At 38.2% G+C, this 27,978-nt stretch overlaps 4 protein-coding genes across 6 annotated transcripts in view; all 4 read left to right on the forward strand.

The window, feature by feature from the left end:
• The first annotated feature begins 304 nt into the window (after nt 1–304).
• Nucleotides 305–9,835, forward strand: snrnp70 (small nuclear ribonucleoprotein 70 (U1)). The gene is made up of 10 exons (XM_077212734.1): nt 305–501; nt 1,071–1,224; nt 1,414–1,476; nt 1,815–1,869; nt 1,947–2,011; nt 2,107–2,169; nt 2,259–2,340; nt 7,672–7,773; nt 8,063–8,162; nt 8,240–9,835. The coding sequence occupies exons 2-10, from the start codon at nt 1,078–1,080 to the stop codon at nt 9,072–9,074; spliced, it is 1,512 nt and encodes a 503-aa protein (XP_077068849.1). The 5' UTR covers nt 305–501; nt 1,071–1,077; the 3' UTR covers nt 9,075–9,835.
• Nucleotides 9,836–9,915: 80 nt separating this feature from the next.
• Nucleotides 9,916–21,737, forward strand: lin7b (lin-7 homolog B (C. elegans)). The gene is made up of 6 exons (XM_077213852.1): nt 9,916–10,202; nt 14,520–14,638; nt 18,551–18,622; nt 18,717–18,926; nt 19,083–19,246; nt 20,390–21,737. The coding sequence occupies exons 1-6, from the start codon at nt 10,127–10,129 to the stop codon at nt 20,409–20,411; spliced, it is 663 nt and encodes a 220-aa protein (XP_077069967.1). The 5' UTR covers nt 9,916–10,126; the 3' UTR covers nt 20,412–21,737.
• Nucleotides 21,738–22,084: 347 nt separating this feature from the next.
• Nucleotides 22,085–26,165, forward strand: saxo3 (stabilizer of axonemal microtubules 3). Of its 2 annotated transcripts, none has more exons than XM_077212744.1 (5): nt 22,085–22,315; nt 22,733–22,912; nt 23,019–23,135; nt 24,219–24,307; nt 25,745–26,165. In XM_077212744.1, exons 1-5 carry the CDS (start codon nt 22,226–22,228, stop codon nt 26,097–26,099), a joined length of 831 nt encoding a protein of 276 aa, XP_077068859.1. In that variant the 5' UTR covers nt 22,085–22,225; the 3' UTR covers nt 26,100–26,165. The 2 variants fall into 2 exon arrangements, with proteins under 2 accessions (XP_077068859.1, XP_077068860.1); XM_077212745.1 differs by having other exon boundaries at nt 22,202–22,315; nt 22,752–22,912.
• A 1,358-nt stretch (nt 26,166–27,523) lies between these two features.
• The window catches only part of kcnc3a (potassium voltage-gated channel, Shaw-related subfamily, member 3a), a 74,588-nt gene continuing 74,133 nt past the window's right edge, over nt 27,524–27,978 (forward strand). Inside the window, exon 1 of one of the 2 annotated variants that reach the window (XM_077212743.1) lies at nt 27,524–27,853. In XM_077212743.1, the coding sequence (XP_077068858.1) occupies nt 27,849–27,853 (5 nt within the window). In that variant the 5' untranslated portion in view covers nt 27,524–27,848. The remainder of the gene's footprint in view (nt 27,854–27,978) is intronic. The other variant, XM_077212739.1, reaches the window with a different exon arrangement.

Below are 27,978 nucleotides of genomic sequence, written 5' to 3' on the forward strand. Positions count from 1 at the left end.
TTGATGTAATATAGGAGTATATTATGCCCTCGTTGCAGACATTAGATTCTTTTTTCTTTTGATTTTCTTTTTTTTTTTTTTGCACAACTTAAGGACTTTTATGCATACATTTTAAGGATTTAAAGAAGATCACAAGACCTTTATTTAAAAGCAAGGCATTGGAATCTATCAAAGACAAGAGTATAGAAGCCAATATAAGTTATTTGAATCTAGTCAGAGCATTTATTTAACAAAACACTTAACCACACCCCTGTCGTAAAATACCATGAGACGGGCAAAGGCGTCGTAAAAATACCACAGTGGTGTACGGCCTCGCGCCATTTTAAGAAAGGAACGACTCGTTCAGCTTGGTGAGAGAACACGTTGGGTATTGTGTGGACCGAAATACAGAAAAATACTAAAGGGATTTAAGAAATTCATGCACGAAGATTCCTCACAGAAACACGCCGAGGTTATTGGGCTAATATCGGAGGTTTCGTCGGAACCGAATGAGAAGTTGAGGTAATTCGCTATTGGAGGCCGCCCGTGGAAATGTTGGCGATCTCTGATCAGTAGCAGCTAGCTGCTAGCTAACGTTAGACTTGAATTAGTAGAGCTGCTGACCCTAACCAGAATTGAGCTTTGCGTTACACGCGTGTAACAGAACGTGCACTACAATTACTTATGTGATTCGTTCCGGTTTGATTATTTGTATATTACATATCTAATTATGAAGAAGCTAATTATTCAAGCATTTATGTAAAGCAAATATAGGGGTGTTGGTTTGCCCGAAGCTAGCTGAGCTAACGTTAGCTGGTACTGCTAACTTTTAGAACCTCGTTTAGGGGGTGTTTCCTTATTGATACAGATACTGAAAGATACTGGGACGCCACATTTTCAGTTAAAGTTTACCAACGTCTTATTTATCCGTGCTGTGTTTTCGACCGACCCTATAGTAGCTGCAATCTCCTCTAACTTCTCAATCACTTAACTTACCCACAGTAACTGCTTATATAAAGTAGGCTATGCAGGGCATCTGCAAATGATTGTTCTGGATTTTAATTGAATCGTTTGTAATTTCTCTTTTCTAGGTAAACAATGACTCAGTTTCTTCCGCCGAACCTGCTGGCATTGTTTGCCCCGCGGGACCCGATACCTTTCCTGACTCAACTCGAGAAACTTCCCCACGAGAAACACCACAACCAGCCCTACTGCGGAATTGCCCCTTTTATCCGGCATTTTGAGGTGCTTTTTGCAATGCTATATTATATAAAAGATTTTTGTTGTTCAATTTTATTTTGGACTGCCAGTAAAGATTACAGATCAAGTGTTCTAATCAGGCGATTGTTGTATGCATGATGCAAATTACTTAAGATCTTTTTTTCAGTATTTTGTGACCATATATAATGTTATTTGTTAACCACTGTTGGTTAGGATCCCAGAGATGCTCCGCCACCAACAAGAGCAGAGACGCGGGATGAGAGGTTGGAGAGGAAGGTGAGAAAGTCCTAACTTTTTAGTTTCTGTGGGAATTTCACTGATTGAAAGGTTTCACTGATTGAGAGGTTGTTTACTCATGCTGAATGGTTTAAAACTCACAGACCTTCACTCAGAAGGGTTTCAATTGGGTTATTATGAGTTGAGAATGGCAAACATTTTATCTTTGAAAAGCTTCAGTGGAAGAGTGACTTTGTCTGTGGGATAATCTTAATTATGAAGAGTTCACGTATTTCTAGAAAATGACAACATGGTATATATATAAAAATGTATGTGTATATATATATCTATATGTTAATGCTTGTATGTAATATGGTGCCTTGTTATTTCAATTCCAGAGAAGAGAGAAGATGGAAAGGAGGCAAGTTGTGGTGGAAACAGAACTGAAGCTATGTAAGTATCTGAACTTAAGTGAAACGCTGAAAAACACTATTATAAAACCTCATTAATTGTTTCTTGTATCTCCACAGGGGACCCACATAATGATACTAATGCTCAAGGAGATGCTTTTAAGACCTTGTTTGTTGCTCGAATTGTGAGTTTTTGTTTTATATGGGCTTGTACACAAGAATAAAAATATTTTGAGATCTTGTCCCGGGAATTTTAATCTTATGTGTTCTATTCATACAGAATTATGACACCACAGAGTCCAAACTACGGCGTGAGTTTGAAGTCTATGGTCCTATCAAACGGGTAAGTTGTTGAATGTACATTTCTCCACTTTACTTTGCTTTTTTTTTTAAATCCCACAGGCTTCCCTTTAATGTTTATGCCTTTATTAGATCTACATTGTGTACAACAAGAAAACTGGAAAACCAAGAGGCTATGCGTTCATTGAATATGAACACGAGAGAGACATGCACTGTGAGTAACCAAGACATCTCGTTCTTCTTTAAACTCCTTAAATGACTTGGAAATACTACACCATCTTTTACAGCAATGTAAAAAGGCATTCATTGTCTTCTCATGAACTATTTTTATTTGAAGCAACAAATGATGTTGGTCATGGTCTATCTATTTAGATTTTTTTCTTTTCTGCCGGCGTCACCACAAATTTAGAATTAGCCTACCAATCAAAAATGTAAAAACATATGAGAATGTGTAACTGTCATGTTATAAAACTCCATTTTGTGTGTGCGTGTGCTTGTATGAAGGCTTGTGTCAACCCTATCATACCTGTGTTCGTAGTATATTCCTGTTTTTTTACCCTGTGTGTGTGTTGCATCTGTGTGAGTGTGACGGTGCAGCACATGTGGGTGAAGAGCGGAGTGTGGCTGTGCTTTAGCCCAACACACATTCTGATGAATGTTGCCACTCTATGGCATCTCTGTAATGTTTAGGCAGTGTGACATAGCAGTGTGTTTCCGGACGGAGCGGTGATGGTAAGCTAAAGGCTAAGGCTGTCTGTAGTGAAAAAGGTGACCCATATACTTACACACCTGTTCATGTCTGGTGCACAAACAGCCGTTATTATCAAGGCTTTTTATACCTCAGTTCACACAGGGGCCTTTATGATTGAAGTGTTGCGGAGCGAGTCAATGCTTTCTATTAATTGTGTGTTGTTCTCATTGCTACTGCAGCCGCCTATCTCTGATGGCTATTGGCCAGAGCTGGCTTGCAGATCATGATGATGGTTTTGATACATCTACACCCTACTACCACAGCTCAGTATATGGTTGGTATGATGGGTTTGTATGATGGGTAAGATTTCTTTACACCCCTCATCTAATTTTAGTTGATAGGTGATAGGTGTACCAAATCACTCCTCATCTGCCCCATTTTAGGGCTAAACTTAGGGCTGCCAGTTGTTATTGACTGTGGCTTGGGCCAGTTGTAGTGAGTGCGAGCCTGTCATTAATCTCTTCTATTAAAGCCATTGTACTACTAATGTGGTTGTACCCTGCAAGATTTAGGCCGTGCAGTATTGGTTACACTTGAAACCGAACTTTGTTGTAAAGAGAGCCCGTTTGTTACATTACAACACACAATTGCTGTGTTAAAGAGGAGGATGATCTCGTTGTTAGATATTAAAAAATAGATGCTTTTTTTGCACACATAGTTAAATGCCTTATCTCGCCACAAGGTTGGGTAATCCCTGCCATAAAAGTTCTGTTACATTTACAGTTTAAGTGAATTTTTGCAGAGGAAATCCAGTCATTTCAATAGTAATCCATGTGATGTAGAATTTTGCAAATCAGTTGGGTAGAAGATTTACCCATGCAGATTTCGCGTAGGGTTCAAGTTGGTCACGTAGATTTGGGATGTTGGAAAAACAGAAAGCTGCTTGGTTTGATAGTGACTTAGCTACACTATTAACAATTTGACAGTGGATATTTTTACCTGCAAAATTTTGTGCTAATGTGATTGCACCTTAACACTGTTGCTATGCAACAAGTAGAAGAAAATGATCTGTGCTTGTGTTGTGCAGTGACAATGTGAATGTGTCTCACATTATTGCTATAACTTGCTATATTGCCAAGCGTTACTATATCAAATAAGCCAGGACCTTGACTGTTTTATAATTTAAATAATGGCACAAAGACTTATTTGGTAATGCATTTTTCTTTTAATAAGAATTCATAGTGTTTGTTGGCACTATATTAGCTGAAATGGTGGTGTTGGCTTTAATAGAATAGGTTAACTAAGGACTTTGGATATTTAAATCACTGCACGGAACATAATTACATTTCAAGATTCTTATCGCCATGGATTCGCCTTGTAGAGCATCAATGGTTAAATTCAGTCCCAGAGTTCCTCTGTGAGACACTTGATCCATAAGCCTCAGAAATGTCTATTTAGGTTAAGTGAGGAGCTACAACCTTTCCTGTGACTTTCCTTGTGTCCAAACTGGCTATTTACCACTATTTACAAAGCTCTTAATGGGCTGAAAAAATTACATGGATACAACCAATAAAATGAAACTTATCTTTACTTTTCTTAACACATGTTAAGGGTTTTTTACAAATTAGTTTCATGATACGCATTTTTCACAATCTGAAGTCTAGGTTTTTTATTATTTTTTATTCTATTTCCTTTAAATTTTGACTTGCAAGGCCCTGTAGAATCGTTAAGAATTTAAACTAAATGGAAAAACTGATCTGAGAGATTTTATGGATCTAAGGGTGGTTGGTAAGCCCCTCTTGTTGATTAGGTAGGTGAGGGTTGTGGTAAGGCCCTCTGTTAACTATTAAATGAGGGTGGCTGGTAAGGCCCTCTTGTTGGGTAGGTGCGCTGAGGGTGTTTGGTAAGCCCCTCTAGTTTGGTATGGTAGTCTGAGGGTTATCGGTAAGGCCCTCTGGATGAGATGTCAGGACAGATGTGTGCGAAATAACTTGAGGGTTTGATGGTAAGGCCCTCATGATGGGTTTCAACTGAACGCCGTCGACAGTGCAGACCAGAATAGCTTCGTGGATTTCATCGTATCCCTTGTTGATGGATTGGATCCCTAATTCCTTGGTTCAAGGTTGTCCAGTTTTGATTTAAATTTTTTTTATCAAATGTACTGAAAGACATTTTGATTCGAGGCTGCTGGAATCGCCAGGCTACATTTCCGTGGGGTGTTCCATCAAGGACTTCATCCTTGGCCAGGTGTTATGGTAAGATAGCATCTCCAGGTAATGTGGTAAGACTGAGATAATGACTAAATACTTAAGGGCTTAGACTTATCTTAGACCAGCAGAAGGAAAAGACCTAAGGGTATTGGCCATATTGAAGTGTGTGGGAATTGTTACTTTCTTAAAAGCTGTACTTCTAGCATACCCATTATTTATAATGTATAGAAGCTAGAAGTAAAGCTCTTCCCTCCCCTTTGGTCTACCGTGATGAGCGTAAATGGTGCTTTAATGCTCAGAAATTCTGTATGAGTGTGAATGAATGTTTGAGAGATTTTGGAGAATGGAAAGAGTGGCTTTTAGTGTAACTATTCACTAAGTGCCTTTTTTTCTTGTGGCTTTCTATCAAGATTAAATGAGATAAAATGGCGTTAATGGGCAGTTTAATGTGGATCAAACTTAATTTGGAGATGACTAGTTGTTCAAGCTGTTGAGTACAATGCTTTTGTTTTTGCGATCCACATTGCACTGTTTTTAATTTTGCCTTAAATTTTGTGTCAGCTTTAAGGTCTAACATAGCACTTAAATGTTCCTTCATATTTCTTTCTGAATACCAGAGAGATGGCATTTTGCCTGAATATTACACGTTACACAGTACATGTTTTAGTGTCTTTAAACTCTAAAGGCAGGCATACACTGCACGAGTTCTGACACTCAGGAGGTCATGCACCATTGATTGACATGATTTTCAGGTCAACTCGTAACATGTGCAAAGTAACTGGTACACTGCACGACTTTACTGCACAGTGATTTTTTTTGTGATTGTTGCAGGCAAAAATCCATGATTATGCGAAATCAAATCCTTGATTTCTTAAATGCGATGGAATATGTGGGATATTTGTGCAATTTTATGCGATGAAATTGCAGGAACTTGAGAGAACTGTGGTTTGATGAAAAAGAGAAAAAAAAAGTGATTTCCCCCAACACCCTGTTCTCACTAGGCTACTATATTAATGTAAAGAGTCATTTCTTATTACTTCCTATGATAAGCAAGCATACTACATCACAGAAAGTGCTGGGAATATTTAAGTTCTCATCTTGTTTTATTGCAGACCTTAATAAACACATGGCGCAAACTTTCAAAACATTGAGTCAAACAAGTTCTGTAGCTTTACAAAAGGAATATGCTACAACTTCTGTAAAAATAAATAAAATATAAAAAATAAAACGTGTGCTTCCTGTTTAACAGCTTTTCGATGTTCACGTCATGTAATTGCGCTACTTCATAATCTTCCCATGGCAACAGGGGAAAATGGCTGCTCTTGTGGAAGTAAACACAACATTTTTCAACTTTCTGCTAAGATGTGTGACTTTTTTGCAACGAAAATGCGGGGGTTATGAAATCATGCAAGCCCCGCTATTTTGCTCGGAAATCGGCAATTTATACGTATTTGAAAAAAAAGCGTCTCCTGCATAAATATGCAGACTAATAGCATTTTTCTGGAGGGACTGCTTAACGCGTAGATTCTGGATTGTGTTGCTGCTCTACCTTTCAAATAGAAAAAAGACCCAAATAAAAGACAAATGTGCAAATGATTTGGTGACAAGCAAAGAACAGCACAGCCATTCCTTTGACAAACACTTAATACATTCTAGTTTATGTTGAGTGCATGCCCTGTAGGGTTGCTTCCACTGGGCTATAATAATATTGATCTAGCCTATGTGATGTGGTTGTGTATTATTTGGCAATAGGGGACAGCATATACATAGCAATTGGGTGAGTCAGCCCAATTTTGCCATAAGTGTTTAAAACAATTATCGGGATGTCTGGAGGTGCTCGTAATTCCTCACACAATGCGAGCCGTGACAATACGAGCATCAGCAATTTCCTAGCGATTTCTCCCGAGAGAAGAAAAATCGCCTGTGAGATCGTACAACATCAAAAATCGTACCGTGTGCGCCCATCTTAAGTGGTATCTGGAGTTTTTATCTTCAGTACTGAGAATTTAGATGCCACTGCAATGTTCTCACATTCCGTGATACATTACACTTAAATTTAAGGTATTTGGGATATTATTCTGCAACCTGCAATATTCAGTTTAGTTTTAACTGCTGAAATTGACATATGGATCATGAATTCATATCATACAGACCATTTCTTATAAAAGCATTATTGTGCTTTGGAATTATTTTAAGGAATGTAATCTGGAAAATCTGTTTACCGGTAAATCTGTAATCCAAAACATGAACCTAAGTAATTACTAAATGCTTTTTTTTTAATACATGCAATGTTTTTGTGATAATTGTTAATGCGTGTCTCAATCCATGCAAGTTCTCATTAACTAAAACTAAGGTAGAAAGTAGCCATTTTATAGCTGCTTTTTTTTTTTTTGAGCTTATAGCAGCATTTTCAAGCAGTCAGTTTATCTCATTCCTGGTGTCTTATCCATTCGGAGGTAAGCGTGTGTCTTCAAATAGCTTAATTTTTTTAATGGAGTTCATCCCAAATTCAAGGTATGTAGTAGGAAATACTGTTGTGTGTATTCTTGTTTTCTCATCGTCCACCTCTTTCTTTCTTTGTACTCCTTATTCTCTTCATTCCTCAATCTCCGCTTTTCTATTGCTCGTCTATCAACTGTACTAGCTGCCTACAAGCATGCGGATGGCAAAAAGATTGATGGACGTAGAGTACTTGTTGATGTTGAAAGAGGACGAACGGTCAAAGGATGGCACCCCCGACGACTTGGTAAGCACTTGTTTCCTAATCAAGTGTTCTTTTCCAGGCCAGGAGTGTCCAATGCTGTTCTGGAGGGCCAATGTCCTGTAGCCTGCCTCCGCATACTTGCCTGAATGTTTTTAGTAATCCAAAATACGTTGATTAGCTTGTTCAGGAGTGTTTGTTTTAGGGTTGATAAAACAACTCTGCATGACAGTCAATCTTGAGGTCCAGAGTTGCCCACCCCTGGTAAAGATGGTATGGTTGGGATAGCAAGTGTTAATACTTCACATAAATATACATGCATTTTATTATTCAGGTGGAGGTCTTGGGGGTACAAGGCGAGGAGGAGCCGATGTCAACATCAAGCACTCTGGCAGAGATGACACCTCCCGTTATGATGACCGACCAATTGGAAGGTAAGTTGCGTAGATTATAATTGTGTTTTTAGATAGGTACATTTCAGTCCTTACCTCTGTTGTCTATTGTCCTGCAGTGACCGTGATCGGGATCGTGGTGAACGCAGGGAACGCAGTCGCGAACGTGACCGAGACAAGGAGCGTGGGGAGCGTGGAGAGCGCCGCCGCTCTCGATCTCGAGAGAGACGCAGACACACCAGATCTCGTGAGCGTGAGAGGGCCCTTGTGGTTCCAGGGGAGGAGACTGGGGGCGGCAGCCGACGTCGAGACAGAGAAAGAGACAGAGGTGCCGCAGGAGACAGCCGAGAGAGGAGTAGAGACCGGGATAGAGAAAGAGACCGCAAGAGGAGAAGCAGGAGCAGGGATAGAAAGAGAGATAGGGAAAGAGGCAAGGGCGCAGAAGGAGGAGAGGAAGGCATGGGCGGGCTAGCTGATGGAATGATTCCAGAAGGAGGAGAAAGGGGTATGGAGGACACCGTGGGTGGTGAACCCGGACGAGGTGAACCAGGACGAGGTGAGGAGGGAGGGCCTGAAGGAGAGGAGAGAGGGAGGGATCGAGACAAAGACAGGGAAAGAGACCGAGATAGGAAGCGCAGCCATAGAGATAAAGATAGAGACAGGGATCGGGAGAGAAGGCGAGATAGGGATAGAGATCGTGAACACAAACGGGACCGGGGTGATCGAGACCGTGGGGACCGGAGGGAAGATAGACATGTATCTTCCTCGGGAGATCAAGAGGGTTTGGGTAACGGAGGTGATGGGGGTGAAGAGCCAGTGCCGCCACAATCAGAAGAAGGTTCACAGGATGGGATGAGGATGATGATGATGGATCAGGATTCCATGCAGTCAGGAGAGGGCTATGCCTCCAATGAGAATGGTTACAGGATGGAGGGCCAAGGTGATGAGTACTGAAAGTGCCACTGTTGTGTGAAATGATCCAAGGTTATCCAATTGTAATGTTGATTTGATTTACAAATATCCTCTGCCGTTATTTAATGCCTACACCCTCTTTTGCTTGCACTATGTCCACAGTGGTGTGAGTATTATACTGTACTACCAACAGCTATCACTGAGAGCTTAATGTCTCCCTGGTAAGAAGTGTACTTTGTTAAATAAAGATTATGTAGTTGAACTGAGTTTTTTTTTTTTTTTATAGCCCGTTTAAATTATATCTGGGTCTTTGTTTGCATAAAACTTCACCTAATAAATAGCCTTATGATGCATTTGAATTCCCTGTTATAACATCAACTAAGTATCAATTGACAGTGGCTGGGGGAGGTCTCTTGACTGAAGTACTGTATCTTTTACGGTTTAGTTTCAGGAAGGGACGGGTAATTGATGGTTTAAAACATTTCTGTACATTGTTCCTTTTACATTAGTCTTCCCCACCCCCCAGTTTCTCCTCAGTGTTTTTCTTTTTTCTTGTACATTTGTTTTATATATTTGGTCAAATATGTGGATCGTTTGCAAATCGTACAGTGGCCCCTCATTTTACAGAAGGAACAAATACAGGAACATTTTTCACAATTGTGTTTTTAAATGGGAATGTTTGCCATGGGTTCACGAAAATTGCTCTTAATTTCTTTTTTTTTTCTTTTCTTTTTTTTTGCTTGTATCTCTGGTCGTATTGGTTCTGCCTTTCATTCTTGAATAAATACTTTTTTATTGACAAATCGAGTTCTTGATTCCTTGTATTACTGTATTGAACTTGCTCCTCTGCCTCTGACGTATAGTATTGCGTCATTCAGTAAGCGGCTGCCAGTGACGAGTCGAGTGCAAAGACTCTTCGCGCATCTCTCCACATAAGCTGAAGCATCTACGCTTTCACTGGAGCTGCAGCACAGATACGATTGATTCTTACAATTGAAAATCCGTTCCATCTGATCCAAAACGTTATATTCTAATTTATAACAATTTTACTTCTGGTGAAACGCTTCAGTCCTCCACTGCAGCAGACTATCTTCATGATGTCATCGTATTATCATACGGGGAAAGATGTGGACATGGCGGCGATGACGGAACCGCTCTGCTTGGAAAGAGGTAGTTTACTTCGTCCTATTTATTATATCCCAACAGACCAGTAGGATTTGGAAAATGCTATGGCAGATAGCTTAGCCAATGAACTGACAGGTTCTTCTGTCTGTTAATCAGGCAGCATTACTAAGCGGGGCATAATGTGAACGAATCTATGTGGTGGTTAGTTTTATGATTGAAATTCATTAAGTAAAACCGATTCATTTACAAGTAAATGTCACATCTGTGCATATGGAAGCATATAGCAGAAAGTAATTTCCCTGATCTAATTGGCATGCGTGTTCATTTTTACTTTGTATACGGGTGTATGTTCTCTTTTCTATCCAACATCTTCCACCGTTGATTCGTGTCTTTTCCCCTCGGTTATCAATAGAATGCAGTAGTAGGCTACGTATATACCGCGGGCGTTTTTAGTCAATTTATTAAAAACTGCCCTTAAGAACCTGCGACCATTGAAATGGACATCACATGGTTTTTGGTTTACCAATAAAATTGTTTTTATAATGAGTACTGCCTGGTCAACCAATCAATGAAAGAATGACCCAAAAGTTAAAGGGTTAGTTCACACACACAAAAAAAGAATCTGTCATATTACTCACCCTCATGTCCTTCCAAATCTTTTTTTACAGCCTGTTCCTCACCCATATGACTTTCATTCTTCGGAACACAAATATTTATATGTGAATAAAAGCCTAAATTCCATCTGTTGTTGCTCATATAAAGTGGTTGAGTCTCTTCAGAAAATTTTGGACCAAACTGCTCGATTCATATGGATTAGTTATACGATCTCTTTAGGAACTTTTTGAAGCGTCAAAGTGCTAGTTGTGTAGCTGTCTATTGAGGGGAAGAATAGAAAGCTCTCACATTTCATCAAAAATATCTTCTTTTGTTTGTGAAGGTGAAATTCTTATGGGTTTGGAACGACATGATGGTGAGTAATTAATGACAGAATTTTCATTTATGGGTGAACTAACCCTTTAATATGATTGAAATTCAGGCATCACACAAGACCTGCGTGGCCGGAGGTGGAGGACCATCTTCAGCTTGCACCTGTTATAATCGTAATAGTATCAAGTGATTATATTCAGTATAAATAATTAATTTGAAGGTCATTCAGCGCTGTAGAACACAGGATTTTTTAATGTCTATCGCAATGGACATTTGGGTTTTAATAAAATGAATTAATTTTATTTATATGAATTTATGACTTCAATGTTGTAACCATAAACTGTCATTCAGTTTTTCATGAGTTTTAGTGAAAAACAGCAAATGTGAAATGAGGGAATGCACAGCAACACACGCACTCAACACACTGATGCCTTGATGCTATATAACACAATCATATGTTTTTTTAAAACATTTCACTCAAAAAATGTATGATATTAGAAGCTCCATTGTTCCCTCTGAACCATGTCATTTACAACTGCCCTGTCCTATGAGTTGCCTGTCAAACTTTAAACCTGTCTCTCCAACTCAGCTAGCTGATATAATCTCTGCCATGAAGTGTTCTGGTTCTAAATTAGATATAATCCCGGCTCGTCTTTTTAAGGATGTTTTTTCTACCATTAGTCATATGGTAACTGCCATCATAAACAGCTCTTTAGCCAACGGTGTCGTTCCAGCTAGTTTTAAACATGCAATTGTGCATCCTATGTTGAAAAAACCTCAACTTGATCCAGAAATGTGCAGTAATTATCGACCAATCTCTAAACTACCTTTTATCTCTAAGCTTTTAGAGAAAGTCGTTTTTTCACAGCTCCAGTTTTATTTGAATTCTTTTAATATTTTGGACATGTTCCAATCTGGCTTTAGGTCATTACATAGTACTGAGTCAGCTTTGTTGAGGGTAACGAATGGTATCTTGCTTGCTTTAGATTCAGGCTCTTGTGTTGTGCTGGTTTTGTTAGACCTGAGCGCTGCATTTGATACCATCGACCACAACATTCTTCTTGAACGGCTAGAATATATGGTGGGTGTCAAGGGCACTGTATTACAATGGTTTGCTTCCTACCTCGAAAAGAGGACTTTTTCTGTAAATTTAGGAAATTGTTCCTCGTCATCTGCGCCTGTTTTATTTGGTGTGCCCCAGGGATCTATTTTGGGACCTTTATTGTTTTCTCTTTATATGCTCCCCTTGGCCCTCATTTTTCAGAAGTATAACATTTCATATCTCTGCTATGCAGATGATTCTCAGCTTTACCTTCCAGTAAGGCTTGACAACACTGCTTCATTTGATGTGTTATTAGAATGTGTAGTTGATATTAATAGGTGGATGACAAATAATTTTCTGCAGTTAAATGAGGATAAAACAGAGGTTTTAATTCTGGGCTGTCCGACAGATTCCATTCTTGCTCTGAAAGCCCAGTTAGGTCCTCTTTCAACAAAAGTATGCAAACAAATCAAAAACCTTGGAGTGATCTTTGACTCTTCACTATTTTTCGACAAACAAATTAGTGCTGTTATTAGAGGAAGCTTTTTCCATTTAAGATCACTTGCAAAATCGAAGAATGTTCTTTCAAGCAAAGATTTGGAAGTTGCAATTCATGCATTTGTAACATCACGATTAGACTATTGCAACTCTCTTTATTGTGGTCTTCCTCAATCTACATTATCGCGATTACAAATTGTTAAAAATGCGGCTGCACGACTTTTGACTGGGTCTAGAAAGAGGGATCATATTTCTCCTGTTTTGGCCTCCCTTCACTGGCTTCCCATTAAGTTTAGAGTTGATTTTAAGATCCTTATGTTTGTATATAAGGCGTTGTCTGGCTGTGCACCACGGTACATTTGTGATCTTATTGTGCCATACTGTCCTGCTAGGGCACTTAGATCTTCAAATCACTTGCTTTTAAATGTGTCATGATGTCGCTACAAATTAAAAGGTGATCGGGCTTTTTCTGTCGCTGGGCCTAAGCTTTGGAATGATCTTCCTTATCATGGGAGGTCTGCTCCTTCATTGGATATTTTTAAATCTACTCTGAAAACACATTTTTATTCTTTAGCTTTTGGAAACTTGTAATTGTTTTTATAGCGTAGTTCTGCTATGCACTATGTACAGCACTTTGGATCAATTTGTATTGTGTTAAATGTGCTTTATAAATAAAGGTTGTTGTTGATATGTTTATCAAAACCAGCAAGTACACACAAATACACCAACAAACGCCCACAGACATGGACACATACTCTAATTAACCCACTACAACAAACAAAAAGAATCAAACAAGTTTTTTGGGACTTCATCGTATCAACTTTTTTTCTGCATTTTTATTGCGTTTATTTCAAATGAGCCCCGCTTCCACTCACTCATAGCAGCTCAGAGATCCACTCAGTCAACTTCACTAAAGTAAACGCTGCACAATGGTATCTCTCTTTACGACATCAGACACCAATTAATATGATGAGCCTTATGCTTGAGTACGTTATCAAACAGTCAATAATGTGTTGCTTATGATACACAAACCATGTTACCGTTCACCATCTCAGACTCAGACAGCTGCCTTCAAAAACCAGCATCCTTATAAACGCTTTGAACAACTCAGAACGTCAGTGTAGAAAGGAATATAGTTCATCATAACATCGTAATATACATCATATACATAATTCACCCACTATATTGCTAAATGTACATGATTTTTCTTATCAATAGAAAAATATACCAGGATAACCTGGCTTCCCTTGAGACTCCACTGCTTCGCAGCACAGTAATGATGATATGCTAAAGCCCTGTCACAAGGTAGTCTGTGATGTCAGAAACACCAGCGATTTCAAACCACGTTTTTGAAACTGTCTTTGGTTCACTGCAGTTTTAAGGAGAAAATACTCCACAATGGTGTTGACATTACTTTGCTCATGTTTTGTCTTAAAGCATATTAAAACACTACATAAACATATAAACAACATTAAAAGCTTGATTTTCACCACAGGTGTCTTTAAATGCTAGTTCACATGCTGTGTTTAAACTCTAGTTTATAAGTACTGTAGGGTTAAAATATATATATATTTTTTGTTGCTTCAGTCCTTGTGTCCATTGTAGAGTACATGAAAAAAATCTAATAAAAAATGAGTTTAAATAAAAAAACTAATTTTTACACTGGAGAAGAGCAAATTTAAAATGGATAAAAAAAATTTGCTCAGTGGAAAAACAATCAGGTCTGAAGGGTTTAAAGCATCATTACTTAAAAATATGGTAGAAAAAAATCAGCAGATTAATAGTTTCATAATAACCAGACCTTTCCATGACTAGTTGGCTTTCAATCCCAGGTTAACTTTGTTAGCAAGTAGGTTTTTTTATGCATATTTCTGTAATGGTTTATTTCTCTCCAGATGTTTGCAGAGTGATAGAACTGTTGGACAGGCTTCAGAGAAGCGGTGAGCTTCCTCCTCCCAAACTTCAGGCTCTACAGAGAGTTCTACAGAGCAAGTTCTGTGCTGCCATCCGAGAGGTAAAGGCTACTTCAGTCCTTCAAACATGAGGACAATTGACTCTGTGAATTTGCTTCTATTCATAACTGTTTCTTGAATTCTCTTGCTTTCTGTTGGAACAAATTACCTTCATTAAAAAACAGTGAGAAATATTTACTAAATTTTTACCTATTGTTTTGTGCTGATTTCACAGAACACTAATGGAACACAAGTAGTTAGGTTAAAATGAAGGTTTGGAATGTTGAAATTGTCACCACATAACACAGGACAACACGGGTCCCTTTCCACCCCCACACATATATGGTCGTTTCTCATAGAAAGTATTGTGCTGCACTGTTCCTCCTCCTGAATGACTCACTTTCCTGTCTTTTTGAGACTGCATCTCACTTCAGCCTCCATGTCTCACTGCTTGACTTGCGGTAATCTGTTCCTATGCCAGGAGCCCATTCTGTTCACAAGGATAAAACAGATATTTACCCTTTTCAGATTTATTCAGTTTTCACATGTCCCTCTGATGTCCTGCTCTTTGCGTAGCTGAGAGAGAAATGTCTTATAGGAAGACAAGGTTTTGATCTGTGTGTCTGCATTGGTTGATTTCTCAACTAAAATTAGCCTTCTACACAAATTTTAAATTGGAATTAACTGATAAAACTTACATGGCTCTTGATTCTGATTGTTCAAAAATGGTATTATGTCAAATATTCTTCTAAGAACACTAAAATGTGTACCAGTATAGACCATTGTTCCAAGAAACTAATATTATACACAAGCTCTTTAAAATAAAGGGGTTCTTTATTGGCATCAATGGTTCTATGAAGGACATTTAAAAGTGCAGTAAGTGATTTCTGAGAAATGCTGTTGAAAGTGGATCGGACCGAGCACCATTACACACTTGTAGCCAATCAGCAGTAATGGGCGTATACACTCATGAGGATGGGTATCGTTAAGGTTTTAACAGTATTACTACTCTTACCTAGCCTGACGTTGTCATACTCAGATTCTAGTCAGAATGTGAGTCTGATACTGCTCCACTGGGCTATGATTATGGGGCGTGTTTCAACCGAACCAGGAAAGAAAATGCCTCTGCACTCAATTGGATAGACAAATGCCTTGATCGCGGTTCTCTGTTCCTCTTTTAACATGAATGCGCTGTCTACATCTTCTATAACAGACGCGATGGCTGAATCTACACATCTAAATTATCCAGCCGCAGCCAATCTTTGTTTTAAACGAATTCAACCCAAGCGCTCGTGACGTGGATAATTACGTTATTGTTGATCATCTGTCCATCATCTTATAAAGCCCGCCCTGACATTTTGATTGGTCCGAACAGCTTTGGTTCGGGCATACTTGCTTCACAACAGATCAAGTCCAGACTGAACTTCCCATCCTCAAATGTTGTGGGCGGGGCTAAGTTCGGCTGGCATCCAGGCAAACTCTTACCGATACTGCTTATCGATCCAGTACTTTAACGGTAAGAATTAAGAATATAATTAACATTGCTTTATATTTTGAAATGTAAAATATCTATAGCAAAAGAAAAAGCTATGCCTTAACAAAACGAATAAAATATATATTTATTATGCAGCAGTGTGCAGGCTTTTATATACATAAGATAGGAGTACAAAAACAAGTACAAACACATGATCAAAAAAAGAATACAATTAAACAAAGATACAAATTATATAAACAGTGCTTTAATTTCAGGAAGGTCTACTAACATTACTTTTCAGGTAAGGGTTTCTGTCTGAAAAGAAATCTAATTTAGTAATCAAATGTAAAATAACACTGTATAGTTTATCATAGATAGATTAATGCTTATTAAAGCTAAAGTTGTGAGCTGTGTGTGATTTTCTCTGCTTTTTTTTTGTTTGATTCGCATTAATGGCTCAATCGTCAGCAGGTTTATTAGACTGCTTCCCCTTTAAGACCGAGTGCAGATCTAATAGGCGACGGATGCACCATACTTTTCTCCCAACTATTTACGTCCATTTAAGACTTAACGTGTGTTTAAGTGAATCTCAGAGCTGGTCATTTTGACATATTTTTTGTGTATATTTGATAGTTTAGATGCGCACACGAAGCCCAAACTTAAAGGGATAGTTCACCTAAAAATGAAAATTCTGTCAGTATTTACTCACCCTCATGTTGTTCCAACCCCGTAAGACCTTCGTTCGTCTTCGGAACAATCTGAGAGCTTGATCACTCCTCCATAGGCTTCTAAGGGATTGAAACTTGCCGGCCGCTAAAAGTTATTAAAGACATTGTTAAAATAGTCCAAGTGACTACAGTGACTCAATCTTAAGTTTATCAACCGACAAAAATACTTTTTGTTCGCAAAAACAAACAAAAATTTTTGGGTGAACTATCCCTTTAAGTATACTTTTCTTGTCTCGTTGCAGTCCGTTTCGGACCGCGCGCCGCCTTAACCGTCTCTTGCGCATATTTTTGTGCTTTTAATAGCTCTTTTTATGATCAAACACGTTTAGCAACAGTAGAGACTACAATTTACAATAATCACCAATCGTGCTGATTCTGATGGTACGTTTGGGTTTTAGGACGAAATGACAGCGCACCGCTGTGAAGGGAAGGAAGTTGCGCTATACAGAATCATTCTAGAATTCTGAGAATGCGTCTAGTTTGTAATGGTTTTATATCAAATTTCTTCTTTTTAAAATCTTTGGAAGACAAAATCTAAAATAAAATAGGATAGTATCCCAGATCTAAAGTGTAACCACGTTTGAATTTATAGTTCTGTCCTCATTGTCACTCATTAAGCAGGATCTGTCGTGTCGTGCGCGCTGTGGCTCCGAGTGAGAGGTCGCTCTCTCTCTCTTCTGGACAGCAAATAGCAAAACTGCATAATAGACAAATGGTTTAATATTATTATATGTAAAAATGGCTGGCGAGATAAACATATTCAAGATAACGTCTTTATAGCAATAATAAATAGTAGCCTACGTATATTTTCTTAATTTCTCCAGTACCGACAGCAGAACCGATAACGTCCGAGGTTATCGATACAGCGGTCTTTCAAAATTCAGCCCCGGGGCCCGTTTAATACCGGGTTTCGGTACCCATCCCTACGAGGGTGGAGTTGCCTGTGCTGCATATTGTGTTGTGAATTCGGGAGCAGAGCTATCAAGATAGGGTGATGGGGTGTGATCATGTTGGGTATGGTTGTGTTTGTTTTGGTGATTTCAAATACCAACAGCGCTTCTCAGAAATCGCTTACTGCACCTTTAACATTCATGGAACCTTTCCATTCCACAAAAGGTTATTTATAGTTTGAAAAAAAAAAGATTCTTCAGATAGTTATAATGTTCTTCAAGCTAAGAAAAAAATGGTTCTTTAAACTGAACCTTTAACTGAAAGGTTCTTTGGGGAGCCAAAAATGGTTTTTCAATGGCATCACAGTGTAGATGTGCTAGATTCATGTCTCTCATATCACCGTGATGTATTTTTTTCTTTTATATAATTAAAGCTAAAATCAATAGTTAATGTCCATTTATTTATTTGGTAATCAACAGCCATGTAATAAGCTAGATAATGAAGAGTCACATGGTCATTGTCACAAAATAAGCCCCCACTGGATGATCAAGATCCTGTTGTGAAGCAGAAAGGTTTGTGGCATAATTTGGGGGTTTATTTTGCAATTGTGACCAACTAATTGTACATGATTACCCCTTATGAAGTCATTAACAATCATTATTAAATGTTTAACACATCAGTAGTCTGTGTACATCCCATAATGTATGCACATGAAAATATCAAAGTTTCAGGAAATGTCTGGTATTTAAATGTTCGTTAAATAATGATCTGCAAAGCAGTTTCTAAAGTATTTTGTTAATATTATTAATTATGAACTTTTACAAACTCACTGTAAACTACAAAATACTTTCTCACGATATAGTTGAAATGCCCTTTTTTAGGTCTACGAGCAGCTTTATGATACCCTGGACATTATAGGTGGGCCCGAGGTCCGAGCACAAGCCACTGCCAAGGTAACTTTTTACCAAAAACTTGCCACCAAGTTAAATCAAGAATGATCATAATACACTGAAGGAAACACTTCTTTTATCATCTTTTTTTTTTCAGGCCACAGTAGCAGCGTTCGCAGCCAGTGAAGGCCATGCACACCCAAGAGTGGTTGAACTCCCTAAAACAGACGAGGGGCTCGGGTTCAACATCATGGGGGGAAAAGAACAAAACTCTCCCATCTACATCTCCAGGGTCATCCCAGGAGGTGTTGCTGACCGACAGGGTGGCCTGAAGAGAGGAGATCAGCTGCTCTCTGTTAATGGAGTGGTATGTTGGGACAGTGTGTTTTGGAGATGTATAATTTAGCAGCTATATTTTTGCATGTGACCATGGCTTTGATTTCAGAAGCTGTGGTTTGCCACAATAACGTTAACATGCTTGCAGACTTGAAAATGTCCTTTATTTCTTTATCGATGTGTGTAGAGTGTGGAGGGAGAACACCATGAGAAAGCTGTGGAGCTGCTAAAGGCAGCTCAGGGTTCAGTGAAGCTGGTGGTGCGTTACACCCCTAAAGTCCTAGAAGAGATGGAAGCCAGGTTTGAGAAGATGAGAAGTGCCAGGAGACGCCAGCAACATACCAGCTACTCGTGAGTGTGACTTTATCACTTTCTTTTCCTTTCCTTTTTTTCCCTGTGGTTCTTTCTTTTTCCTCATTTTCTCCAGCCGATTAGTAATCGGAGGACATTTTTGTTTCTTTAAAAGTAAGCTACTTTACGCTAATGTTCAAAAGTTGTTCAGAAGTCTCTGATGCTCACCAGGGCTGCATTTATTTGATAAATATTACTTTAAAAACAGTAATATTGTGAAATATTATTACAATTTGAAAAAAACTCTTCTAATTTGATATATTTTAAAATTTTATTTATTTATGTGATAGCAAAGTTATTTTATTAATTTATTTTATTAATTTATTTCAGTCTTCAGTGTTAAATGATCCTTTAGAAATCATTCTAATATTTATGCTCAAGTAACATTTCTTATTATTATCAATGCTGAAAAAAGTTGTGCTGCTTAATAGTTTTATGATACATTTTTCTCAGGATTCTTTGATGAATAGCGAGTTCAGAAGAACAGTATTTATTTGATTTATTTATAAAATTAGTTTATAAAATCACATTTATAAAAATTAGTTTGAAGCTGCTTTTTTCAGTGTGCAAACTTTTTTCAATGTTTTGTGGTCCTGCACCAGAGTCCAATCAGGCTGTTTGGGATGTGCAGACCTTCGTATTTTTTATTATTTTTTGAATATAACATCACCATCATATTTCTTTGTATTACAGTAGACTATATGTATACAACAGACTGCTAAAATAATTAAATTAAATAAAAAATGGCATGTCCTCTGGCAATTTAAATGTTTTTAATAAAACACGGGACATGCTATTGAACATCCAAGTAGCCTATGGGCTTGTTCACACAGAACAAAGCAAAAACGCGAGACTCTTGCAGTGGAATGGGGGAAAACCGCAAGGTCCGATGTGTGTCTTTTAAAAGTTGAACTTACTTTAACTTGAGCGCCACATTTTTAGAACGGCGTGTCATACGCAAGAAGCTGCAAAAGACACGAGTGAAACAGTCAAACATGACCGTCAATCGCTTTTACATAGAAAAATAATGGAAAAGTAGCGCCGTGGAATGGAAAAACACGTTCTGTGTGAACTTGTTTTTCTGTATATAGAACTGTCTGTATCTATTTGAACATTTCCCCATCATGGTCTTTTCACCAACAGGTCTTTGGAGTCCAGGGGTTAACCAGTCTTTACTTCTGACTGGCCTGCTGATCCATTCTCCCACCCTTTCTGCTCCTGTAGGATGACAGAAGACCCTGGGGAGATCAGTGTAGACTACCCTTAGATATTTATGTTAGTGAGAACGATCTCAAAACATGTAGACCTAAAATATACTATTTTCCCTGGCCATGCAGAGGGAGAGACTGCATAGTGCATCTGGTCTGTCTTGAATCTGATTTTCTATTGTATTCTTGTGTGGAACCTGCACCTGTTGAACCTGTGTGTGTGTGTGTGTGTGTGTGTGTGTGTGTGTGTGTGTGTGTGTGTGTGTGTGTGTGTGTGTGTGTGTGTGTGTGTGTGTGTGTGTGTGTGTGTGTGTGTGTGTGTGTGTGTGTGTGTGTGTGAACACAGAAGAGAGCTTTAACAATTGCCTAGAGGGTGCAAATAGCACGTAGTATGTGTTGTAGGACAAAATGTGTTTCTTTTGCTGTATTGATGAATTTGCTGTATTTTTGCTGTATTATATTCATTATTGATGAACTGAATGGCCTGATGGTTTCTACTTAGACCATTATTCATTCACTCACTTATCGAGTCAGTGTTTCAGAAAACATGCATTGACAATAGAGTTAAAGCTATGCATCACATTTACAGTATAAGTATTCTAGTCTCATGTGTTCCACTCTGTGAGAACTACATCAGGAGGACAAACACTGTTAGTCCAAAAGACACTTCCTGAATGAACTGATTGCTCTGTTCTAAGCACGCCATACTCAAATAGGGTTGTCATGAAAGTGTGCTGCTATGAGTGGCTTTGTGCTGCCAGTCATAGTGCCTATGTTCAATGCTTGAATTGTTTTTGTTTATTTATATATTAATTCATACATTTTAATCAACAATGTAATTTAATAGTCTGGTGAGTTAATTTATGCCCTATGTCAGTTGTTTATAAATGTTAACTATGGTAATCATAGTTTGGACAAAATACCGTACTTGGTTCAGGATACATTCAGGATTGGAGAGACCAAATTCACCATAAGCTGAAAATATATTGGGTAGAAATGGCTCCTTTGTCAATGGGGTACTCATGAAAATCACCCATGACAAATATTAAAAATAAAATTGCATTGACATTTTTATGAAATTGATTTTGATTTATGAAAATTCCCGCTGTAGTCCCATTGTTTGTATGTATGTGTGTGTGTATGTATGTATGTCTCTCTATTAATACTTAATTTAAATGATATAGCATTTATTTTATATGAGAGTGAGTATTTGTTTTGCATTATGGTTTATGAAAGTTTAACTGTGATTAATTGTCATAAAAAAATCGGAATGGTCACAAAAATTCTTTCTGTTGATTTTGGAGTGAAATTTGACTGGCACAGAACTTGTTTTAATAGATTTTTTAAAATTCACATTTAATGTTATGAACCTCCCGAATGTTAACCTCTGTCATAAAAGAAAGAAAACCCAAATGAAAATATGCATTTTAAAATCTTTTCATCGTAGTATCCTAATAGTGATAGAAATTACTGTCATAATTTTTAGTTTTATTTATTTTTTTGCTTTATTTTATCGTTTCCGCTTTTTCTTCAAAAATGAAGCACGCATATGATCGAGGACTGTTTTACCGTTTATTCTTCGCGCAATATTTTCTCTGACCGCTAAAGGACGCGCGTTCGTTTCCATAGCAGCACATAAACTAAACAGACTCCATTCCGAGTGATGATGGGTTATCTGTGACTAAACACATCAAGGGTCTTTTCAGTAATCTGCCACTTGTCTAATTTTCGACTATTTGATTGTTTATTTTCAGTTTTGTGGATAAATCAAATGGATAACCACAGACGAAAGGTCAAAACTAGCACAAATATTGGACATATGTATTTGCAGCCTTCTCCGTTTTATTTAAAAACATGCAAGGTAAGGGTCACCACCTGTCGGTTTATTAAGATATACAAAATTATGGTAACCATAGTTACAGCAGTTGTTGTTGTGACTGTTAAGCTGGTAGCTTGCTATTTTAGCAACTAACCTAGGCTAACATTACTTTGACCAAAAAGGAAACTGAACCAAATAACAAAGAATTTCGTATTTTTAAACGCCTAAATTAACTACATTTACATTTACAAAACAATAATTGTAGAATAAGAATTACACTTTGTCAGAAACTATTAGTATGGGGGTTGGTGTTGTTGTTAATTAGAGTTTTTATACCATGTGTAACTTTACTGAACATAGACAGTAAATGTACTGAGCATGAAAGACCTGAAGAAACAAGATGTGTTACCAACAAATATAGCAGCTAGATACCTTCAAGCATCTTCTTGTCACTGCCAGAATGCCCCTCTTCCTCCAGTTCTCCAGCGTCAGAACAGAGTGCCGGCCTCTGCTCACTTCTCTCTCACCTCACACACTGAGCATGATCGAAAGCCACTAAATGGACCTCTGTACAATGAAATTCACTCTAAAGCCCCTCCGCACTGGACCACACAATTCCTCGCTGATCTGGCCCAGAGGGTGAGATCTGTGTGTGTGTGTGTGTGTAAAAGATAGTTTTTCTTTGGAGAATATCCTTTTTTTTTACTGTATATACACTTTTGTCATTATGTTTGATCCTCTGCAGCTCAGAGATCATCCAACGGTGCGAGTGGTCTCTAACCCCATAAGTGAAATGCAGGACCAGTACAGAGGTCAATTAGCAGCATGTGCACCTCTTGGTGAACACTATAGAAAGATACAGGTGAGATGAAAAAGCTGATCATTATAAGCCCTGGTGAAGTTTTTACACTTGTCCATCTCTTTCTTTTAAAAAAGCTCAAATCTGGGTCACAGTGAAGCACTTACAATGAAAGTGATTTCTGTCAATACTTAAACATTGAAATACACACTGTTTCAAAAGTATATCATATGCTGTAAACAATATGCATCGTAACATGATGTTAGTGTGAAAACATTAGCAATCACTTAATAACTTTTCTGTGTAAAGTTGTGTCCAATTTTACAACTTCATCAGCATGAACACAAAGGCTAAAATGACTTAGAGCTTTACAGCTTAAATAATGCACAAGATTTAACAGGAAAATTAATTATTTTAGTTCTTTTATAAAATTTAGAAGCATGTCTGTTTTAATTCCTCCAAAAATGGCTCCATTCAATTCCATTGTAAGTGTGCCACTGCAATCTAAAATTTAGCTTTATTTAAAAAAAATATTTATGAACGTTATTAGTACTGATGGTAATCAGTATTAAGCTACAAATGCTGTCAAGTGAGCCTAAAGGGATAGTTTGCCAAAAAAAATGTATCATTCTGGCATAAGTTTCTCTCTCTCATGTTTTTCCAATCCTGGATGACTTACTTTCTTATGTGAAACAAAATAATATATTGAAGAACCTTGGTGTTTTGGTGATCTTTGATTTCCACTGTATGGAGAATTCTGAGACAATTTTCTAAATATCTTCTTTTGTGTCCCATTGAAGAGAGGGAGTCATAAAGGTTTGGAACAACATAAAGTCAATAATGACAAAATTTGGATTCTTGAGTGAACTTTCCCTTTAATTTATATCAGCTCCAGAATATTCCTTTAACTGTGCCCTATAAGTGGGCTTAAGGAGCTTTTTTGGAGAGTGTAGAATCGAAATGTATTTTAAAAATGGTGTGGACGAGAGAATTTCAAACATCAATATTAAGAAATGCTAATTCATGCAAAGTATCTTAATGGATGACTCTCACAGCTATGAGGATTCAGCAGCACTCCGGCTGTTTTATCTCCACCCGAGCTTCTGGGCTGATGGAATGACTCACACTTCTCTTGATTTTACTCAGGCACTGTACCGACAGCTGGAAACAGCCCAGGCGTTCATGCAAGAACCAGCCCGTAGCACAACCAAGGCAGACTTCAAGGACTTTCACAGGTAACTCTCCACCCCTAGAGGGCAGTGTGAATGCACTGTTGGATTAAATGCTAATTCAGAGATCTGAGGTCAGCAGTGGTGGCTTCTCAAAAGTGATGATTGAGATCAAAAGGTTTACCGTTCAGATTCAATTCCAGGATGTAAGTGGAGGATAATGTACTATTTGAGTAATCAGCTTTCTGGATACCATTAGAGCAAAGCATCCATCCCAAGAACATCACTTCAGGAGTGATGTAAATCTGTGATCTGGCCCATAGTGAATTATGCTGTTAAAGCTGCAACTGGTTCTTGACTTTTGAACGTGTACCACTAAGCTGCTATGATTAGTTAGAATTACAGTGCGCATAATACACTTTTAGTTATCTAACTGATCAAATAATGTCTTCAAACATGGTCAGTTTAACAAAGCTTCAGGGTCAGATCTGATCACAACACAGATTTGTAGGTGACTTAATGAAATAGTTCACCTAAAAAGTAGAATTCTGTCTTTATTTACTCACCCCCATTTCAATCCAGTCACTTGTATGACTTTAATTGTTCTGTAGAACACTCACAAAAATAGTAATATTTTTTGGGAAAAGTTGTCTTGGCATTTGTTTTTGTCTGTACAATGTTGTTTTGGACCCCATTTGCCTTCATTGTATGAACGAAGACTGTTGAAACATTCTTCAAAATAGTTCCACAATGTGTGTTCCACAAAGTCGTACAGGTTTGAAACAACATGAGGGTATGTAAATTATGACAGACCTTTCATTTTTGAGGGAATGATCCCATTAATAATCATTAGGCTTAAGGTTAATCCAACATTGAATATGGCACATCAGATGGATGCTTTATTTTTCATGTTGGCTTGCTGCAGGCCGATTGAAATGATTTAGTGAAGCATAGCTCATCTCACCTTCTGGCCTGGCCTCCTGAACCTTGTCAGCTCTTGATTAGTGGGCTACACTCAAGGTCACAAACACACATTGACACCAATTCATACACCTCTTCACAGCAGGTTTATATTTGACAGTGTAACATATGGGGAATGTCTCTTTTTGTGCATTTCTTTTAAACTGGTACATCTGCTTTGCTGACTTCATAACGAAGAACATATTGTTTAAAGAGTGCTTAAAGCTTCATGTGTTTTAGCTTATTTTTTAGTGAGAAAGAAGTGTCTTATATGGCAAATATACTAAGATGTTTCCTATGCTAAGAATGAAGAGCTTTAGTCTCAGAGGACCCACAATCTCCCAAATGTGTTTCTATTGACAAAGTAATATATGGACTAAGTGAATGGTCAGCATAGAAATAAGGCAAGAAGATAATGGACCTCGAAGTACTAGTGCGTGCATGCAATGTATTAATACTCTTCTGGGAGTCCTGTGCCTCCTCTTTACCCACTAAATCATTTTCTCTTTCTTTTTCTTAGTCATTGATAATCATATTTTTCAGGTCAGATTTGTCTCATCGCTCCGTCCTGGATGCAGCTACCTTTAATGGAAAACTTACCAAGAGCGGGGCTCACAGCCGTCTTCCTGCTCACAAAGCTCCAACTACTTTATCATGTCAACCCCGGCTGCCTCGCCCACCTCTGCCTTTGCCCCACAGGGGCAAAAGCAGTCTGTATATGGACAGTTATATGGTACCTGTGCCTCCCTCAACATCACAAGCTGCCGATATCGCACAAAGCGGGGTGAAATGGGAAGAAGATGGTGGTAGAGGCCTGTTACTGGAAATTTTAGGTGTTCCTAAAATGTATAGTACTGAGAATCAGACATATGGAAGAAATATGATGTCAGTGGTATAAGAAAAAAGTTTGATTTTCAGTTTTGCTGTAATTGATCTGAACTTAAACAAAAAATGGTTTCATCAATATTGCTTCATTTCTGTTCTTTTCTTGCGTCACTCAGAGGGTCTGTAATAAATGGAGAACAAAACATGTTAGAAGTGATTGGTGGAAACATTATTGATTTATTGATCTGGAGTGTGTGCCTTTTGTGGCTATGTATTCTTTATCCTTAAAGGGATCGTTCACTCAAAAATGAACATTCAAGATTCAGGAAGTATGCTAAAAAAATCCTAGAGAAAAAAGATGCAAGTAAAGAGGGAAGACCATGGGGAGGCAGAAATTTCACTGAGGAGGCAGCTGGCTGCACATCTAGACAACCCAAGAGATTTGCACAGTAACACTCATAAAGAGAGCCAAAAACATAACAGAGTTTCATAACAGAGAAAAATATAGAGAATTTGGAAGAATATTGCAATTTAGTCCAAGTTTTGTCCGACCCAGTTTCTTTCACATACTTGCACTTGCGACACCTCACTCTCCTCCCCCAGCTCTGCCTCCTGCAATGTGCCAGAGAGAGAGAGAGAGAGAGAGAGAGAGAGAGAGAGAGAGAGAGAGAGAGAGAGAGAGAGAGAGAGAGAGAGAGAGAGAGAGAGAGAGAGAGAGAGAGAGACTGATTTAAGGCCATATATGGAAGCTAGACTATGAAGAAGTGAAGCTAGACGGTGAAGGCAAAGATTACGAAGTGGGGAGGCTAGATTTATCTTTTAGAGAAATATTAAAATCAGATAAATTGGCTAAGAGACAGTTATGGTCATTAATAAAATATCAGAAAGAATACACATTATTGACCATGTCTAGACACATTTGACCTCTTATTGTCACATACTATATTTTAATTAGAATGTTATACAATCTAGCCTACCATTTTTAATGCAATTAAGCTAAATTTCAGAAGTTTCCAAATGTTGGTGTGTCCCTTAAGGATTCTTCCAATATCTACCTCCTTTTGCCCAGCTTGCATTATTTGATTTTCTTGGATGTTGAATCAGTTTAAGTAGAATTCTGAGACGTGACCTGGTGCTTGTCCTAAGTGATGCAGCTTTGTTGTCTCTTTCACACAGAGACACAAACTGTGAGTATGTGTGGAACTCCCATAAGAAGGAGACTCAAATATGTATGGAGTGACTGGAGATCAGGGCTACAGATTTACACTGGTAATTTTACGAGCCCAGGAAAAACCCACTGACCAAGGTAAAAGACGCTCATACAGGCTAACTTCCAACCATCTGGATGTCATTTATACTTTCTTATACTGTATATACTATAATTTTATAGTGGACGAAATGCTGGAGATAGCGACAGGTTTGATTCTTGGCGTGTATATGGTTAAATAGCACAGGGTGGGGTTTGGGGAGGGGGCACCAGCTGCCACCTTTCCCTTTAAAGAGCTGAAGGGAGGGAACAACACAGGGATCCCATGTCACCTTTAGATTAAGGACTAAATTGCATGGAAATACAGATTTACAAAACCAAAAGATCGACAGAGAAAGAAGGGAGGGAAAAAACGGACGGAAGAGATAAAGGGAGACAGCTTCAGGAATAACATTTCTAGTCGTGCCCGGCATGCTGCTTGTTCGCCATACATAAATTCACACAGACCTCTCAGTCTGCAACCTGGTTACGGTCTTTTTTGATCCTGGACAACGGGAGCAGGTGAAGATACGGAAGAAAGGATGCTAAAACTGAGAAGAAAGGGATAGACTGTTAATGGAGTGAGTGAATGAAAATTAAAGAAATAGAGAGAGGTGTTTCCCCGCTGCTCGTTTCGCTTGGTTGGATAGACTGTTTCGTTTAGGGAATAAAAGTAGCCTAACTGGTTAACACGAGCATTGGTAAA

Source organism: Siphateles boraxobius, unplaced genomic scaffold (assembly GCF_051911475.1).
Source record: "Siphateles boraxobius isolate OS27281-9 unplaced genomic scaffold, OSU_SipBor_1 66, whole genome shotgun sequence".
Lineage (NCBI taxonomy): Eukaryota > Metazoa > Chordata > Actinopteri > Cypriniformes > Leuciscidae > Siphateles > Siphateles boraxobius.

Bases quoted from the DNA above. Each gene is read 5' to 3' on its own strand.
- snrnp70 (XM_077212734.1), top strand. From the start codon at position 1,078: ATGACTCAGTTTCTTCCGCCGAACCTGCTGGCATTGTTTGCCCCGCGG. The intron at 1,477-1,814 runs GTGAGAAAGTCC...TTTCAATTCCAG, and splicing joins ATGAGAGGTTGGAGAGGAAG to AGAAGAGAGAAGATGGAAAG. The intron at 7,774-8,062 runs GTAAGCACTTGT...TTTATTATTCAG, and splicing joins ATGGCACCCCCGACGACTTG to GTGGAGGTCTTGGGGGTACA.
- lin7b (XM_077213852.1), top strand. From the start codon at position 10,127: ATGATGTCATCGTATTATCATACGGGGAAAGATGTGGACATGGCGGCG. The intron at 10,203-14,519 runs GTAGTTTACTTC...ATTTCTCTCCAG, and splicing joins ACCGCTCTGCTTGGAAAGAG to ATGTTTGCAGAGTGATAGAA. The intron at 18,927-19,082 runs GTATGTTGGGAC...CGATGTGTGTAG, and splicing joins TGCTCTCTGTTAATGGAGTG to AGTGTGGAGGGAGAACACCA.
- saxo3 (XM_077212744.1), top strand. From the start codon at position 22,226: ATGGATAACCACAGACGAAAGGTCAAAACTAGCACAAATATTGGACAT. The intron at 22,913-23,018 runs GTGAGATCTGTG...GATCCTCTGCAG, and splicing joins TCGCTGATCTGGCCCAGAGG to CTCAGAGATCATCCAACGGT. The intron at 24,308-25,744 runs GTAACTCTCCAC...CATATTTTTCAG, and splicing joins GACTTCAAGGACTTTCACAG to GTCAGATTTGTCTCATCGCT.